This window comes from Vombatus ursinus, unplaced genomic scaffold, assembly GCF_900497805.2.
Source record: "Vombatus ursinus unplaced genomic scaffold, bare-nosed wombat genome assembly UNPS02014772.1, whole genome shotgun sequence".
NCBI classification, from domain to species: Eukaryota; Metazoa; Chordata; class Mammalia; order Diprotodontia; family Vombatidae; genus Vombatus; species Vombatus ursinus.
Window position 1 is genome coordinate 24,646,191 of NW_020954550.1, and position 19,353 is coordinate 24,665,543.

At 37.7% G+C, this 19,353-nt stretch overlaps 1 protein-coding gene across 1 annotated transcript in view; it reads right to left on the minus strand.

Annotated features, from left to right (window-relative positions):
- ITGA1 (integrin subunit alpha 1) overlaps nt 1–19,353 on the minus strand; it is a 189,609-nt gene that overhangs the window by 125,503 nt on the left and 44,753 nt on the right. Inside the window, exon 2 of the mRNA XM_027863352.1 lies at nt 182–302. Coding sequence (XP_027719153.1) covers nt 182–302 — 121 coding nt within the window. The remainder of the gene's footprint in view (nt 1–181; nt 303–19,353) is intronic.

A 19,353-nucleotide genomic window follows, 5' to 3' on the forward strand; every position in this document is an offset into this window, starting at 1 on the left:
AAAAACAACAACAACTTTAAATCTATCTCTCTACAGCAGAATTTTATTACAAAGTATGTTCTGCTCAGAAATGGTTCATTTCAAAACAGTGCATTTAAAAAGCAGAACAATACAATTTTGGTGAATGATTTTTAAAAAATTAATAAATAGAAAAACACAAAACAATAGTCCACAAACTTACCATTTGCCTTCTTCATTTTCATATTGTTGAACTGTGTATCCAAACATGTCCTCCACTGGGCCACTGAAGGTCATTGCATTTTTCACATCCACATTGAAGGGTACACAGAAGTCCAAGACCACTTTAAGAAGAAAAATGAAAGGTTCAGTGACACAATGAGCAATGTACTCCCTTCATGTTTTGAATTAAAGACAGTGTTCTTGTGGTTGCAATGCTTTTGTTAGTAAGGGCAATTTTGACACTTAAAATCTGAGAACTCCAAGAAAGGCAATCCATATGAACTTGGCTTTGGCTTGCTTTTATATTGACTCAATGTCAATGCAAAGTTTTTTACTGAATACAAATGAAGGATTCATATTCTAAGTAGAAACCATAGTTACTTGGCATCTATACCATTCTAAGACATATAGATTTTAAAAAATATGAGAACTAGCTGGTGGAAGCTCATATGACTCCAAGACTGAAACAAATGGTAGCAGATTAATTTTGCACTGGGGACTCCTCCAACAAATTATGGCCATGAATGGAATGTAAACAGCCAACTTTTCCCATTTCAAGTACATCATATGCAAGAATATTGTCTTCCAAAGTTTCTGGCAGGAGAGAGAGCTTTCCATCTTCTCTTCTTGTAGGAGAAGGTTGCTACTTGCTCCCAGTCTGATATGAACTAATGGGAGACTTCTTCCCGCAGGTGTATGCCTTTCTTACCTTCAACTTTCTAGAGGGAAGAATCAGACTATGAAGCTAGTACTTTGGTAATCAAGAAAGATAACTAAAAATCGTGAGCTGTCTTGGTTTTCATAAAAAAAGAAACCCTATGTAGATCTCATAATGAGCGAAGTACTTTTGATTCCAGAGTGATTCCCACGATTGCGATTGTATCCAAATAGAAACAGCCTTATATTGACTTTTCACTCTTAATGTTCTATGCCATAATAACAACATTTCAAAATTATCTTTTTTAAATAACTACTATATTTTGCTTTCTCAAAAAGTACTGATTAAGGAATTGGAAAGTTATGTATTTTCAGGGGTTTTTATCTTCAGCATTTAGCACAGTGCATTGTGTATCTTAAGTACTTAATAGATGTGGCATTGCATTGTCCATCCCACCTTTGGATGACAGCCCCTTTACTCCCCACCCTACCCTATCTCAACCAGGCTATGGTTAAACCAGCCCTGACAGTTTCTTTTTCCACTTCTTAAAGATGTCTAAGGAAAGGGTTTCAAGGCTGACTAACGTATGCAGTTTGTAACTCACATAGCTTACAAGTTCTCTAAATGGAACTTGAAGCCTGATTATTGTAATTCATTATTATAAAAAGCAATTGACATGTATTAAATGCTTGTGCAAGATTTTACACAATATAGAGATGTTGTTAACTAGAAAAAGGAAAGAACATATACACACTTAGCCATCCATATTCTTCACAAAGCCTGGATTGATTACCCCCAGCTAGAATATCCCTATCCTCAGAATACTTGTTTATATGACTTTTATATCCCTAAAAACAGAGTTTCATATTAAAGTTATTTTTACATTTCTTTCTCCTCTTCTAGACACCTAGGTCCACCAGAAGCATGGACCATTCCTACTAATTTTCATTTCTTTCACAGTGTCTGGCACATAGTAGGTATTCAGAAAACATGATAGATTGTTGTTTGTCCTTCATTCTCGAAGAGGACCAAAGACATCAGGAAGGTGATGTCGTGACTTACAAGTGCATTGGATTTCAGGGAGGCAGAGCTGTGCAAAGTCATCAGCCTCACTCTCTCCTCCAGAGTCAACAGAGTTCAGTGGCAAGGTATAGATCAGGATGACTGGAGATGGCCCCAGATGCCATGGGATACCTTGGCCTTGGTCCAGTCGTCCTGATCTATATCTTGCTGTTGGACCCAGATGGCTCTGGAGGAGAGAGTGAGGCTAGTGTCTTCACACAGCTCTGCTTCACTGAAATCCAATGCACTTGCAAGTCATGACATCACCTTCCTGATGTCATTGGTCCTCTTCGAGAACGAAGGAAAAACCACAATAAGAAAATATTAACTGAATGAATGAATGAACAAAAACTCACACAGAGGGATGTGTCAATTGCAGATAAAGCATCATCACCTAGTTCTGCCTAGTCAGGGAATGCCATATAGGGGAGGTGGGGTTAGAGTTAGATTTTAAGGGAAAGAAGGAACGTGCATGTGGCAGGTGAGAAAAAATGCTCTTCCAAGTATTTGGGAGTGTCTGTGTAAATATAAAGCAGAGGAAGGAAGAACTATACTTGGCAGATCATCAGGAGATTTGCCTGGTGGGAGGTGAGGGTACAGATCAAGTGGACGGGTAGTGTAGACCCAAGGAAGCATTTCCTGTGCAGGCCTCAAAAGAGATGGGGAACAGCTGCTTACCATCTTCTGTATTATAGCCCTTCCTATATTGTAAGACAGTTTAAAGACACTTCTCTTTCTCTCTTCTCCAAACTAAATAAGAACAGTTCCTTCACCCTTTCCTCAGAGGTTCTGGTTCCCTTTGATCATTTTTTTATTGCTGTCCTCTACTCCCTCCCACATGGTTCTTAGATGGGAAGTCCCCAAATGGGCACTAGACTCAGATGGAGCTGAAGCAGTGCTATGTGTGTGGGGAAGGTAACTTTGTGGTCAGGACAGGTCCTAGACAAATTATGGAATTGTAGAACCACAGATTTAGAGTTTCAAGGGACCTTGGGGGGTCATCAACTTCAACCCCCATCATTTTACAGATGAGGACAGTGAAGCCCAGAAGGATGACTTACTTAAGGTCACACAGGTAGTGAGAAAGAAAGCCAAGATTCAAACCCAGATCTTCTAACTACAAATCCTATACGAATTCCACCTCTTCCACTGCCTGCATCTCGAACTCAACATTTCCAAAACAGAACTCATCATCTTTCCTTCTATATCTGCCTCTTCTTGTCACTTCCCTATTTATGTCATGTACCCCCATTCTTCCTGTCAGTTGCTTTTTGAACTTAGGAATCATCCTTGATATTTCACCTTCATCCCCTACATCCAATTAGTTACCAAATCTCATTTATTCTAAATCCTAAACATTTCCCCCATCTGTCTCCTTGTATCTACTCATCCACATCCACCCTAGTGTAGAGCCCAATATTTCTCATATTGTTCTATCATTTCTTTGTGACACCATTTGGAGTTTTCTTGGCAAGGCCTCTGGAGTGGTTTGTCATTTCCTTCTTCAGCTCATTTGCAGATGAGGAAACTGAGGCAGACAGGGTTAAGTGACTTACCCACAGTCACACAACTAGTAAATGCCTGAGGCTGGATTTGAACTCAGGAAGATGAGTCTTCTTGACTCTAAGCCTGGAGCTCTGGCCACTGCACCACCTAGCTGCCCCTCACATGGACTACTGCAAAACCCTTCTGACTAGTCTGCCTGAATCCAAGCTCCACAGTCTCTCCTTCACACAGTTGCCCAATGGATATTCCTAAGGTACAGGTCTGAGTATGTCACTCATCTGTTTAAGAAACCTCAGCTTGCCCCACCCCCAACCCCATTGCCTTTAAGGTGAAGTACAAACTCTTCTGATTAGAATTTATCACCCTTCACAACTTGGCTCCAGCTTATCTTTCCAGGCTGAAATGCTTTCCCTCATATCTTCTATAATCCAGGTGGGTTGCCCTACCTGCCTTTATAAGTAATGGCATTCTATCTTTCACCACCATGCTTGTGGATAGGCTGAAGCCCCCATGCATAAAATGTGATAATTCCTCACCTCTGCTGTTTGGAACCCATAGATCCCTTTAAGGCTCAGCTCAAGACCCATGGCCCTCAATAGGCCTTTTCCCATTCCTCAGTCATTAGCGCTATGCCCTTTCCTCCAATATTGTGTATTTATTTATCTGGGAATGTCATATCTCCCTAGTAGAACATAAACTCCACAAGAGCTAGGACTATCACATTTTGTATTTGTACCATATTTGTGTTTTCCCGTTACCTATCATATTATTGTGGTTGTTCAATCATTTTTTAGTTGTGTCCAACTCTTCATGACTCTTTTGGGGTTTTCTTGGCAAAGATATGGGAGTGGTTTGCCACTTCTTTCTGCAGTTCATTTTACAGATGGAGAAACTGAGGCAAATCAGGTTAAGTGACCTGCCCAGGGTCACACAGGTAGTAAGTGTCTGAGGTCGGATTTAAACTCAGGTAGTCCTGACTCCAGGGCCAGAACTCTATCTAACTCACTGCCCATCTAACGTATGGTAGGTGCTTAATAAATGTTCATAAATTAATATATGTTGTAATATCATATTGGATGTCTTGTGTTCCAGTTTTACTTACTTCAGGAAGTGATGTCAGGCGTATGAAACTTCAATATGTGCATACACTATGTTCATTGATTATGGGGTCTGAAGGGAGGTTTTCCTGATTCTTAGTGGTACTTTACTATCCCTCATTTAAACAAATCCAAGAATGTGTTTGGTGGACCATTATCTAAAGCTAGATTCCTCCTGTCTAGGACTACACCTGGAAGCTGAAACATGATTCTGATCCATTGGGGTGATGGAAAACATGGCTATAGGAAGTACCAACTTTCTGGAGCATTGGTCCAGGATCCAGGCCAGGCCTGGAGCTGAATTTACTAGGCCTTGTTATAGCAGGGTGCCATTGTCATCAACCCTGGTGTAATCAGAGTTGCAAGATTTCTCCTCCTTGCCCCCTCCAATTTATCAAGATGCTTTACTCACCTTCCTGCCAACCTCTAATTCGGGTATCTTGAATCTGGCTATCTTGAAAGATTAGGAGAACAAGTGTGTTCACCACAGCAGATGGAAATTGGAAGTATTTTTTTCCCAAAATGAAACTATGATACAGATACACAGTGGAACATTATATAATTGGTGTCTTGGGATTGAATTAAAAACTATTGTATGGGCTATCCATATTGGATCCAGCTTTTACTACAGATTTTCAGTTGTCTGGGAGGTTCAGGAGTATGCCTCAGTCTGGGTTATGATGCGTTGTGGCCAAGCCACATTATTTTATGGGGCTCAGGTGTTTTTAAAAAGTGAGATCTTCCCTTTAACTGCATCAACTTTTATAGCAAGCAAGAGACAAGAGCACCTGGGACAGTGGTAGGGTTGGCAGAGATTGAGGGTGGAAGGAAGAGAAAAATAAAATGGAATTAAATAAGGAACAAAGATGAAAAGGAAAGAGAAGGGGAAAATTATGATAAAGTGTTAAGTGTCAAGGATTTCATCCTCATTTCAAGCTAATGATTTCACCAAGAATAGGTTGTGAATCACCACTAATTTGGAAGAAAGACTAAGTATTCTAAAAAAAGGGAAATCTCCATTTATTAGAAGAAAAACATCTTACTCCTCCTGGCTATCTCTCCTTTAAGCTCCTGGCCCTTTCTTGGAGCTGTGTAAGAAGAGAATCAGTACTTTTCACCATTCAGATTTTTTTTGTCAAAGATGATGTCAGTTTTCAAAAAGATATTCTCTTACATCAGTATATTCAGGGAAGCCAATTTAATAAATGCCTCCATTTTTGAGGTGTAAACTCTACAAGGAGTAAACTACAATCAGACTTTTGGGACACTGTATATAGTACTGGGTTCATTTCAGCATGGGAAAGGACTCTGAACCTTAGCCTGCTCTGGGAACCATTAAGGTTTGTCTTTTAACACTAATCTTTCTGGAGGCTTTCCAAACATAATACATATTATTCTCTTTTGTGAGACACCCACACATTGAGGAAAGAATAGAACAATAAAGATGTTTTATATAATGTATGATTTGGTTTGTAAAGCCCACTCATCCATCTCCATACCCCCACATACACATAGATACACACATATACATACATACATAACACATACATTTATGTGTATGTATGTGTACACACACACACACTCCTGCACACACTGCTGGGGGCACAGTAGATAGAGTGCTGGACCTGGAGTCAGGAAGACTGTTCGTCATGACTTCAAATCCAGCCTCAGACCCTTACTAGCTGCGCTTCCCTGGACAAGTCACTTATCCCTGTTTGCTTCAGTTTCCTCATCTGCAAAATGAGCTAGAAAAGGAAATAGCAAACCACTCCAATAGCTTTGCCAAGAAATCCTCAAACTAGGTCCCAAAAAATCAGACACAACTGAAAACAACTAAACAACAAAAATATACACAAACCTATATCTTAATACACACACATACATACACACAAATATAATATGCATACACACATATATGCTATCAGATTGCTAACATAAAGTTCAGTGTTTGCCATTCTTCAAAATAACAATAACAACTTTGGTATTTTTTGAACCTTTTAAACATTTTTTCTCTGTAAGTTTGCTCTTCTACAGTGTTTATTTGACTTTTCAGTATCTACAGACATCTGCTCTTTTCCCATATCCTCCCACCACAAATAATTGCCTGCTCTCGGACTCCCCTCGGAATATCCTTACTCCCAAATCCTCTAGTCCTTGAATTTAGTCTACACAGTATTCTCTTCCCAGCTCCTCCCTCCCCCAACATCTTCTGGATATATGTATCATAGACATTTAAACAAAGATGAAACAACAGGGGTCCCTTACTCCCACCGTGGGAATCGCTGACCTAGTATTTGTGAAAACAGCATGCAAACAGGACTACACTACACAGCTGCCCTGGCATATCTTGAGAGTGGGACTCATTAGGTTATGTGAATGCTCTGTTTGGAATTTTTCATTCTTAAAGGCATAGTCAGCATTAAACTCAAATTGAGTTACCCCTCTATTCAGTGTTTACCAGAAAGTTAAGCAGCTGAAATCTTTGGTTACCCAGAAGCTTTTCAAAGTCTATGTTATAATATACCATCTTGACAATATTGCTTTTCTGTCTAAAACCTTCAGAGGCTTCCCAATTATCTGCTGAATAAAATACAAACCTATGATCTATCTAGAATTCAAGATCTTCACAATCTGGTTTCAACCCACTTTCTGGTTGTTAATCCTGATTTTATTCTGCCTTCTCTCCATTATGCATTCAAACAGGACATATCCCTGTGCCTGCTCTTCCTTAAATTTCCCTAATTTACCCTACATGGATTTCTCCTGGCCTCTATCACAATCTACCTTGAACAATTATTTAAATATGTATAGGTCACATCCCTTCCAGTGGACTGGAAGCTCGTGGAGGGTAGAGATTGTGTTGTTTTTTCGATTCATTTCAACATATTTATTAAGTACCTCAGGTCTTCCTGACCCCAAGGCTTGGGTTCTGCCCACTATTTTACCTACCTGCACAGGAAATTGTAAGCTTTCCCAGGGGCAGCAGCCATTTCTTATCTAAATTTTATTTTTTTAAATCTTAACAGAGTGTCCTGCATATAGTAATGATAATAACAATAACTGACTTTTGTGGATTACTTTAAAGTTTGCAAAGACCTTTACATACATGATCTAGTTATCACAGGCATTATTATCCCTATTTTACAGATGAAGACACTAGTCTCACAAAGGACTTGCCCATGGTCACATAGCTAGAAACGATCTGAAGTAGGATTTGAACCTAGGCATTCTTGTCTCCAAGTCCAACACTCTAACTACTGCACTACACCATACTGCTTCTGTAAAGTGATTAAGAAATGTTTATTGAATGAATGGGTGAATGGTGAAAAGCACACTGAACTAGGAGTAAAAAAGGGAGGCCCAAGTCTCCCTTTTCTGTGTGCTCTTAGAGAGGTTAGAACATAACCTCTCTAACCTCTCTGAACATAACAGATTTTGAGGTGGAAAGGACCTGAGAGGATATCTGCTCCAACCCATTCATTTTACAGATGTGGAAGTAGATGCAGAGAGAGCTGAAGTGACATAGCCAAGGTCACACAGGTTAGTAAGCATCAGAATATGGATTTGAATCCAAGTTTTCTAATTCCAGATCCTGAGCTCTCACCATTATACCATACCTCATCTATAAAATGGGATGATAGTACATGTAGTACCTACTTCAAAGTGTTTCGTGAGCATTAAGTAAGATAAGTATTTAAAGTACTTTGTAAACTATAACATGCCATGTCAGAATAAGTGGTTATTATTTCATCTAGATTAAAAAGTATAAAAGGAAACTACATCTTGATATGATACAAAAGAGAAAAGGTAATCAGAGATAATAACATTTTATTTTATTTATTTGAATATATATATGTATATCTATCTATCTATCAGGACATCTAATTTGAAGTAACATGTTTTAAAGACTGAAGCTTCTAAACTCTTGTGATTAGTAATATTATAATGTTCATACTATTCCATAAGGTACTATACTAGGTGAAAACTTGTTGATATAAAAACATATCAAATAAATAACTTAGGGAGTGGTTACTTATTCAGATTATGGAAATGTTAATTACAATATTACATGAAGGAGCTAGTTTCTCTAGATATTTAATACTCTCATTATCATTACTATTATATCCAACATTTATAAAGTGGTTCATCATTACAAAATGCTTTATATACATTTTCTGATTTCATGCTTACAAACCTTGGGATTAGTTCTGTTCATCACACTGGAACACATCTGTTACATAAAGTGAAGCATGCCTGCACATATAGTTATTATGTCTAATACCTCAACACTTCAAAATATTGCCTAGGTGTGGCTATTCTCTCCTCTTGAGGCAGATCATGACCCTTCCACTCCTTAATTGCCAGTCTTCATGAATTGCTATGGTCAAGAAAAATGCATCACCTAGTGCCAAACTTCTTGTGATGGCCTGGGCTTCTACTCAAAGCCTGTCCAGCTTGGTAGCACTTGCCATAGTGCCTGCTCATATAGCCTTCAAGAAGCCAGGGTCACATCCACCCTACGATGAAGCATTTGAGTAAAGGACAAAAACAAATGTAACTCCCGTTGAGTTTTCTTTTCCATTTGCTTCATTGCTCAGAAAGGGAATACAGAATGCATGGGTTAGGAGCATCTCTTTTTCAGGGGAATGAAATCATGTAAATAGCCTCTGGCTCACCACTCAAGCAATTCATCATTTAATGAATTTAGTGCTTCATGAAGCTAACTGGCAAAGTCAAATACTGTATAGGCTTAGAAGAAATGCCAGGCTACTTAGAAAACTGAACAAACAAAATAATCCATCTTAAAAACAAATCCTCATACCCCGGAGTTACCTAATTCTGCTAGCTAGCTTTTGCTAAGCAATTCCAAATTCCAAATATTAAAAGCTGCCTTCATTATTTTTCCCATAAACACAGTAGACTAATTTTTCTGGACAACTTTGTATTGCCCTTAATAACATACTACTATTTAAACCAACACTTGATGGTGTATCATTTTTCTTCCTTCTTTAGCTACTCACTAAAGCTATTTTCCATTGTCTCATTTACAACAAATGTTATCCTCATTCCACTTGCACGGCTTTTTAAGGTATCGTTGTTCATCTCGTAATCATCTAATTTATCCAAAGGAAATAATTTGAATAGGTCAAGGAAATGCAATTTGGTAGTCATCTGAAATGATCTCTTCAATAAAGCAGAATTTTAAGTTCATTGCATTTTGTTTTCCATAGTGAGAGGTGGGGTTTAGGGGGTGGAACATTGAGAAAGAAAGAGAAGCAAAAGGAAGGTAATAAAGGGGAAAATAAATAGGGGAGAAACACAGAGACAGAGACACTGTGAGACAGAAAGAGAAAGATAAAAACAGAGAAAGAGAAGCAACAATCTTTGTAGTATGGAATGTTGTTGAAATAACTTAGAAAACAAGTGTCACAAAGAATACTTTTCTTAAGTGGAAAAATTTAATTCAGTGGGCTTCCTGAACCATTTGAAAAAGTCTAAATTTGGTTTGTTTTTTGTTGTTGTCATGGTTAAGACTATGAATATCTTTTCACACTCAGAACATTAATCGAGCAGTAACATCCTTGGAACTCGTGTGCATGATTTGTAGTCTAGATCATGATTATCATCATGATCTTTTAAATTCTTTCCACTTATCTTGAGTATCTTAGAGTTGGAGTAAATACAAGTGTTATAGTCAATGTCTACTAGTACTAACTGGTTTGAATTTTCCTTAAAAGGAAGTGTTCTGCTACTTAGAATTATAATGTTATCCATAAATATGCAGACTGTGTATACTGGATTTACCTGGAGCAATGAAGATTTGCTAGGTGTTGTTGGGGGTATGCATTTGTTCTTAAGGGCTTACAACCTAATAGAGGAGTTAAAAAAATCCAGCAACAACAACAAAAAAAAACCCCATACACCAATCATTGTCAAATAGAATATGAGGACATGTATAAGAAAGATACAGAGAAAAAACAGTGGAAATTAGAAGGACAGAAGCTAGGGTGGAACAGGAAAGGGAAGAGGGAAAACTTCATGGAGGAGGTGGCATCTAAACTGGGTGACTGATGATGATGATGATGATGATAGCTGGCATTATTGGTGGAAGGCTGGGGTTGGACATAAAAATTTGAAAATTGTTCCCATAGAGGTAGTGGTTAAAAAATATGAGAATGGATAGGACTGTAGGGAGGGAGAGAAAGGGAGAGAGAGAGAGAGAGAGACAGAGAGACAGAGAGACAGAGACAGAAAGACAGAGAGACAGAGAGAGACAGAGAGAGAGAGACAGAGACAGAAGGACAGAGACAGAGAGAGACAGACACTGAGATAGAGAGAGAGACATAGAAAGAGAGACAAACACAGAGACACAGAGACAGAGACAGAGAGACAGAGGGGCAAAGAGAAAGCTGATCAATGATAATTAAAAGATTTAGCTTTCCTATTCCACTTAGTCTTTTCACAGAAATAATTTATTGGTTACATTTATAGGTGAGTCCAAATAATAAAAGAAGATTGAACTTTTAAACAATGAAATTCATAATTATTTTAACTTCTGTCTTACAAGCCTGAAATCACAATTTCCTTTCTCAAATACATGTCTATATTGCTCTTGTTTCTGAAACCTAAAAAAATAAAGCACAAACAAATCCATTGTCTTACCGAACTTGGAGAACAATAGCTAATCTTTCCAAAAATAAGTGGGATAATTTCCCAGTTGTTATGCTAAAGGTTTTTAATTATCTTACAATGTCCTTGAGGTCATAAGATCATCAGATCATAGACTTAAAGCTGGAAAAGAGCTCAAAGGTCATAGAGTCCAACCTCTTCATTTTATAAATGAGAAAAGTAAATCTCTGAGAGGGGAAGCAGTCTGTCCAAGGTCACAGGTCATAGGTGGAAGAGTGGGGATTGGAACTCAGGCCCTAGGATGCCAAATCCAGCACTTTTCATTTGGATTGTTCTTGTTTTCAGCCGCTCACTTCTTACTGAAACCAAGCCACTTTCAAATCAGTTACACCTTTTTGGTGGATGTAGTAGGGAGCTATAAATGAAGCAAATGTGACTTTGGCTTTTACTATATTTAAATTTCTAGCCAAAATGAAGCTCTAAGTTGGAAATGCCATGAATATGTAGCCCAGATTTATTAATTTTTGCCAGGTAGGATTAGATTTAAGTACCAGCTAACTAAGCTACAGTTTAAAACTTTGCACAATGAAGGTCCTCTAAATATGTCAGAGATAAAAGTAGAGGTCTCTAAGTCCTGCCTAAGCTTAGGGCATCAGCATGGGTCAATATACTTCTCAGGCTTACTTTATTCCTGTCTCCCAGAGAGCAGACTGAGGACCATAAATTATTATGACCTTTTCAAGATTCCTTTAGGGTTTCATTTGTATACATTATACATTTGAAGTGGGCACTTCTATATGAAATCAAAGGCCTAGAAAGACTCTTAGGAAGTTAATTGGTCCATTCTCCTTTCTTCAAACAATTATCTTGAATCCATTCAATTCCACAATAAACGATCATCACCAACAACAGATAATCTACAGAAAGAAAGGAGATGATTTTCTTGGGTTCTCCATTCAGGTTCTGCTGCTGTTGTTACTGTGTTCTAGGTTTTGCTTAGATTTACAGTCAGCTATTTGGTTGGAATGTGTCTGGCTCAGAATTATAGTGTTTTAAATATTTCCTGAAAGTTTAAAGCTATTTAAAGAGATAAGGATGCTAAGAGGAAAACCCCTATTTCTTAATGCCAAGCCCAGTGGTTTCTGGATACTTTAGTCAAAATCTTGAGCTACCCGTTTCCATTTGAACTTATTCAAATGGAATCAGAAAAGTTCCTATTCTGTTCTTTAAGATTTTCTTCAGTAAGCTAGCTGCCTTTGAACTAAAACGCTGAACTTAACACCAAAGCTACCTTTTTCTATTATACTTTACTGTTTACCAAGAACTCCTTTGATCCTTTTCTCAGTGTAGGATATACTGAAACTTAAATTATTGTTCTTGACTAGGAAATGCTAATTTCAGTTGATGGTCTCTCCCTTTACCTTTTTAATTATGGATTCTTAGCAGTCTTCCTTGCTACGTAATACAGTCTCCCACTATATACAGAGCCATCACTGGTCATCTTCACTTGTGTCTTGCCACTGGACCCTGATGTCTTTGCACAGCTCTGCCTCACTTAAATCCAATTCACTTGCAAGTTAAGATATCACCGTCCTGATATTGTTGGTCCTCTTTGAGAATGAAGGACTAAAGGGGCAGCTAGGTTGTGCAGTGGATAGAGTACTGACCCTGAAGGCAGAAGGACGTGAGCTCAAATCTGGCCTCAGACCAAACACTTGACACTTACTAGTTGTGTGACCCTGGGCAAGTCGCTTAATCCCAATTGCCTAAAAAGAAAAGAGAATGAAGGACTAATAACAACACACAAAGTTTTATAAAGGGGCTTTAGAAGAACTTGTCATGCCTGAAGCATGCATCTTCCTACATTGTCTCAAGAAGTGGCCATCTGATCACTGATTGAATAGTTTCCATGATAAGGCATTCATCACTTATTGTCTTTCAGGAAATTGAAATAATCATAGCCATATAGTATACAAAAAAGTAGTTTCTTTTGACTAAGTGTGCATTGGCAGGGGCATTGCTTTACCACATGTTTGTCACAACCCACCTAATACCTGGAAATTCCTGTTTCTAGCATCATTATAGTTTGATGCATTATATAATATTTTGCATACCAAAATCTTGAATAAGATCATATTCTTTAAATATTTCAGTTCAGATTGCAATTGTGTGCATGGTTCAGTGGAATGAGCTATAGCTCTGAAGTTAGAGGTGGACTTAAATCCTGCCTCTGACACATTCCTTTTGTGTAACCTTGGGATGATTGCTGAATTTCTGTTTCCTCATCTAAAAAAGGAATGGGTTGGACCTATGATCCCCTAGAAGCAGCTCCTTTCACTTTTTATTGTTCTAATTGTTAAGAAGTTTTTCTTTACACGGAGCCTAAATCTGCTTTTCTGATACATCCATCTCTTGTTAATGTTTCCCAGTCAAGAACAATAATTCACATTTCAGTATATCCTAAGCAGGTAGGGGAGTCGAAGGAGTTCAAGGAAAGAAATAAAATATAAAGGTAGTTTTGGTGTTAAGGCTGCATTTTAGTTCAAAGGCAGCTCATTGTAAAGAAAATTCTAGAGAATAGAATAGTTCTCTTCTGAGGCTGGTTTGTACCTACCTTCTTAACAGTCATTTAATGTTTGTTCAGGTTCAAGTCATACTTTAGTTTCTATGAACAATTTTAGCTTTTCCTCTCCAAATTAAAGGTACCAAAGATACAGAAATAAGTAACTTTAACTAAAAATGTTAATTCTACAATCACATAAAAATCCTTAACACATGGGACACACACACACACACACAAAATGAATAGTAGCATTAGCAGATTCTGAAGGAACAGTCAGAAAACTCTTAACTGTAGTCAAGAGTTGTTGATAATAAAAGAAGATGAAGATAATTTAAGACAAAGGTAAAAATGTTGTTGAGAATATGCATGTTCACTTTGAAACCTTTTCCCAGAAAAGATATACCCTTAATGCATTTCAGAGCAAATAATACATCACATCATGCTATATGGGTATTTTTAAGATCCATGGAGTTACAGAAAGAGTATGTCTTCTAAAAATGTGCTGATAATTAAGTACCATTAGGCTGGGTGCACTGTTTTATGAGGCAATAATCCAGATCCTGAGTGCTCTATGTAGCAATTTTATAATGCTAAAGGGACCAGATTACTGCTTTGCAAAAGATCGCCTTTTCCATTATTGATACAGCAAACAAGACATATTCAAAGCTTTGGGCAATTTACCTAAAATACACAAACAACCTCCTCTTCTTCCAAGCCCAACCTGTGGAGAAATGTTATCAGAAAAGTTAATAGGACGTAATTTTGGTAGTTTCTGGAATAACCAAGAAAACAATTATGTATTAAGCACCTACCACTGGTACATATCTTCTTGATGACAAATTAATTGGTCAAGTAAGTAATTTTCATTTTCTTATGCAAAAGATTATCTCATTTTACTTCTATTACTTTAATTTTCAGACTTCTAGGCACAGTGACCTCTATCCATTGTAACTCAATCAACTTTGCATTTCTTTGTATATTTTAAGTCTGAAACACAGAAGTCCTTGTTGGCCCAAGACTGTGAAGTTTGGATTCAGCCAAAGGGCCGCACTTGAGGACCTAGAGGGCCACATATGGCCTTGAGGCTGCAGGTTCTCCACCCCTAGGCTAAGGAATAGTCTCCCTCCTTTGCTTTACCTTGCCTGAAATCCATAAGACAAAGAAAATAGATATAGTAGAATATAAATTTTTATTTTAAAGTAAAATTATAATATCTGCATATGATTATTTGTATTTAAAATACATTTTCCCAAAGAGGAAAAGTTAGAGTACAATGCAATAAATATAGATATATACATATTTTTAAATTGCATGAAGCAATGTACCTAGTCCTCCTACCATTAAAGCTGAAATTTGAACACAGGTTCTCTGATTCTAGAGCTACCCTGCTTTCCACCATACCACACTGTTTCTCTGAGGAAGCGTGTAAATTCTTCAATTCTGCACTGTGATTCAATTGAATTAATCCAATCAAAATTTATTAAGTATCTTCATGAACTAGGTTCTGTGCCAAGCTCTGGGCACTATGTAAGACTATTTTAGCTTAAATTCTAGACAAGAATGATGGTGATGCTACTGAAGAAAAATGGCATCAGAGGAAGCTAGGTGGCACAGTGGATAAAGCTCTGGCCTTGGAGTCAGGAGGACCTGAGTTCAAATCTGACCTCAAACACTTGACTCTTCTTAGCTGTGTGACCTTGGTCAAGTCACTTAACCCCGATTGCCTCAGACTCCCACCCCCCCAAAAAAGAAGAAGAAGAATGGCATCATGCTGTTAGACTGGCCTGCTCACGAGAGAACAGCAGAGTCAGTCACGTCCTTCCTGCTTTGCTCATTGATGACATGGACATTTATAAAGCACAGTTGAGTGATAAGCCTTCACATCAGTCACCTCACAGCCTCTGCTGCGTGCTATACCTACTGGATGTGACGATCAAAAAGCAGCAACTCTAGCTGTGTCAACACTAAAAAACATTTCAGTTAAAAACATTATTTTTCTGTGTAAAACCTAACAGGCCTTTTATTTCTTTGAAGGTACAAAAGGAGCTTTGTGAATTGTTGTTAGAAATTGGTCTTCCTTAACCTTTAACCTTTTGCCAACAAGAAACTGGCTTTCTGGATGAAGTCTAGTCTACTGAAAAATGACTGTTCATTATTTTTTTAAAAATATCTTAATTGTCAAATTAAGCCAGACAGAGCTTCTTGAGAACAGTCTCTGGTGAAAAAAAATCAAGACTACTTGTTCAAAACTTGCATACCATCTAGGCTGTGAAAAGCACATGAAAGCATTCTAAACTGGTGTTCATGGAAGAACATTGTCTTGTTACAAGAGGGAAGCCTGAGGATGCTATGAATCAAGGCTTTGTCATCTGTATCAGAATGGACTGCACAGCCTAGGAGGAAAATCTATTCTAAAATAGCACTAGACTTCCAGAAAATCATTTACTGTACTTCAGTCTTCTGAATGAGTTCATTGATTCCTAATCATTAAATTTGTGTATTCTCATACTAAACCTCACAATACTATTTTTTATTCTAGGGCAGCTAGGTGGTACAGTGGATGGAGTGCTGGGTCTGAGTTCAGATCTAAACTTAGATACTGACTAACTGTGTGACCCTGGGCAAGTCACTTAACGGCTATTTGACTCAGTTTCCTTATTTGTAAAATGGGGACAATAATAGTGCCTACCTCCTAGGGTTGTTGTGAGGATCAAATGAGATAATAATTGTGAGGCGTTTAGCACAGTTCCTGGCACATAGTTAGTTCTACGTACATGTTTGCTATTATTCAAATAGCTTTTCCTTACCCACAAGAACTCAAAGTAATTCTTAGATATGAAATTAATCTGTTATCTTTGGAGGTCAATAGATGGATCACTGAGTGTGAAGTAAGGCTCAGAGAAATTAAGTAATCTGTGCAATGTCACATTGTAATACGTACTGTGCCAGTCCTGATTGGAGGCAAGCATCTAATTATAACCTAACCTTTTGTCATTTATATTTGTTGACCCCTTGAAGCTAGGCCAGATATATGGTTAGCTACTGACTTACATGCCAGAATGTATATGACCCAGGAGAAGCAGTGATTCGTGGGAAAAATCTAAAGGACCAGGACAAGTCAGAATAAGAATTCAACTTGATAGAGTAGAAAGAATGCTGAACTTGAAGATGAGAGACCTGGTTTCAACACATTTCCAGCTGTTACTACACAGAGTTCAGTTTTACCTCTCTGACCCTCAGTTTCCTCATCTTTAAAATGGGAATAAAAATATTGGCACTATTGTCCTCACAAAGGCACTGTGAAGAAAGCTCTTCATAAACCACCAAGCACTAAATAAATCTGTTACAAATAATTTGTAATATCTTATAAAATAATACAATGGTAACTATAAAGTGTATCATTTGACAATTGTAATGGGTAGAGTCTAACACAAGGTTGGGTAACCTGTGCCATGTTAATATAAATCTGAAGCATTCATGCATTATATAATCATACTGGTGGGGAACCTGTGGCCTCAAGGCCACATGTGGCCCTCTAGGTCCTCAAGTGTGGCCCTTTGACTGAATCCAAACTTCAAAGAACAAATCCCCTTAATAAACGGATTTATTCTGTAAAACTTGGACTCAGTCAAAAGGCTGCACCCAAGGACCTAGAAAGTCCCATGTGGCCTCAAGGCCACAGGTTCCCCACCCCTAGTCTAATATATTCAAAACCCTCCATCAGTAAGTTTAAAAAACAATACTCTTGCTTTTTATTCTAATGTGGTGGATCTGCACCTTTTTGCATGAGTATGTTTTTTAATATAAAAAAAAACTTCTTAGACATTCATATAATGGTTGTCATATTATTTGTATAGATTGTTGGAGAAAAGATGTAATGATAAAAACATTAATATGAATTTAGTAATGTTTTTAAATTAGTTTTGCATTTCATTAAGCACAACCTCTATTCATATTTGAAAAAAGAGTCAAGCAAATTATTCAATCTACAGAATCCTTATTTATGGATTTATGGACCCTTTGCAAGAACTCCACGGCTCCTTTGGGAATCTGCAGCTTAAAAACTGCTGTTCTCATGAATGCTGGTCTACTTGGTCTCTTTCTAATCATTGAAGTTCTTACTCTGCAAATAATAGACTACCATGTCCTTTCACAATTCTTTCCCTGTCTGTTCTAGACAAGGAAAACAATGCAAATTGGCTGCCTTTGTGTTAATTAACATACTTTTATGTATCACAAGACCTTGCAGTGTTTGGCTTTTGGCTTGATTAAAATGCTAAGATGAAGTTGGGGGAAATACCTTTAACTTTTGTGCCTGATATAGGATTGTGTAACTGGGCCCTTGTGCAAGTCGGGCCTCTTGCCATTGACATTGGGTAAAAGTACAGTATGTTTTACTTGGTTACTTATCAGCCCTGCTAGTAAAGAACATTTTCTCAAGCTGGTCATATTTCATGGGAGACAAAAGGAATCTAAACAAAGGAGCATTAGAGTTATGAAGCCTTAATGTACAGATTCCAATTTATTTTCTAAATTTTAGTCTTTAATCATTGGGACCACGAAGGTAATACTACCAGATCACAAGCGATGACAGATCCTGCTGAGATTTGAGTATGGACACGGAGACAGATATGTCTGCTGTCCAGAAACCAGCCTGACCGGCCTAGAAGAGGTTCATTGGTCAGCAAAGGGTTGGCCATCAGGTGATGGATTGTTTTGGTCACAGCAACTTGTGAAACTGTCTAGTAAGTTGTTGAAGGACTATAATCTGTTGGGTTGCTGACACTGATGAAATCATGAATATTCAATGTATACAGTTGATTAAATTGGTCAGAGATAGAAAGGCACTTCACCCAATTTTACATACTTCTTTTTTTTGTTTGTTTAAGTAGAACAGCAAAGAAACATAGGTTCAGAGTCTGTAGGAAATTTGACTATAGGCTATTAAGAAGCTTAACTGTAAAACACTCATGACTTGGCTTGCATTTTCTAATTGCTATTGTTCAGAGCCATCTGATACCCCACCAATTAATGTGGTGGAAAAGGCCACTGAGAAATTTGCATACTAGTAAAAAAAAAACTTTCCAGTCATGAAGGCATGCTGAATCTATCAGCCTTCTAAGGCTGATGAATCCACACATCTTCTATATTGCAAGCACATGGAAGGAAACACAGAATTGGCAGATGAATTAAACAAAGTTCCTCTCCCTCTTTTTTCTCCACATTTCCAGTTGTTTCTTCTTCTCTCCTCCCTTCCCTCCCACCACTCAGAATTCTTTCCAGTCACACTGGGGATGTTTCAATGCCCAACCAAAAGCTAAACATTGACCAAATAAGTAAACATTTAACTGAGGGTAGGTTCAGAATACAGCAAGATCATGCAGCCAAACCACAGCTTGGAAGGTGGTGAGGGTTTCCTAACCTCCTTATTACCAAAGCAGAAAAAAATAAGGAAATGAAGGATATCTGAATGAGGCAGTCTCTAAATTCAATCACCATCGATAGAGGCAAACACATGTTTACGTGTGCTGCTTAAATCCTTAACCAAATAATTCCTGTCTCATCTGTTGACAGATTGTTGTATTTTAATAAATGGCATTTTTAAATAACTTGCTTTATTGTATTTTGGGAAATGATTAGCTTTAATATACAATTTC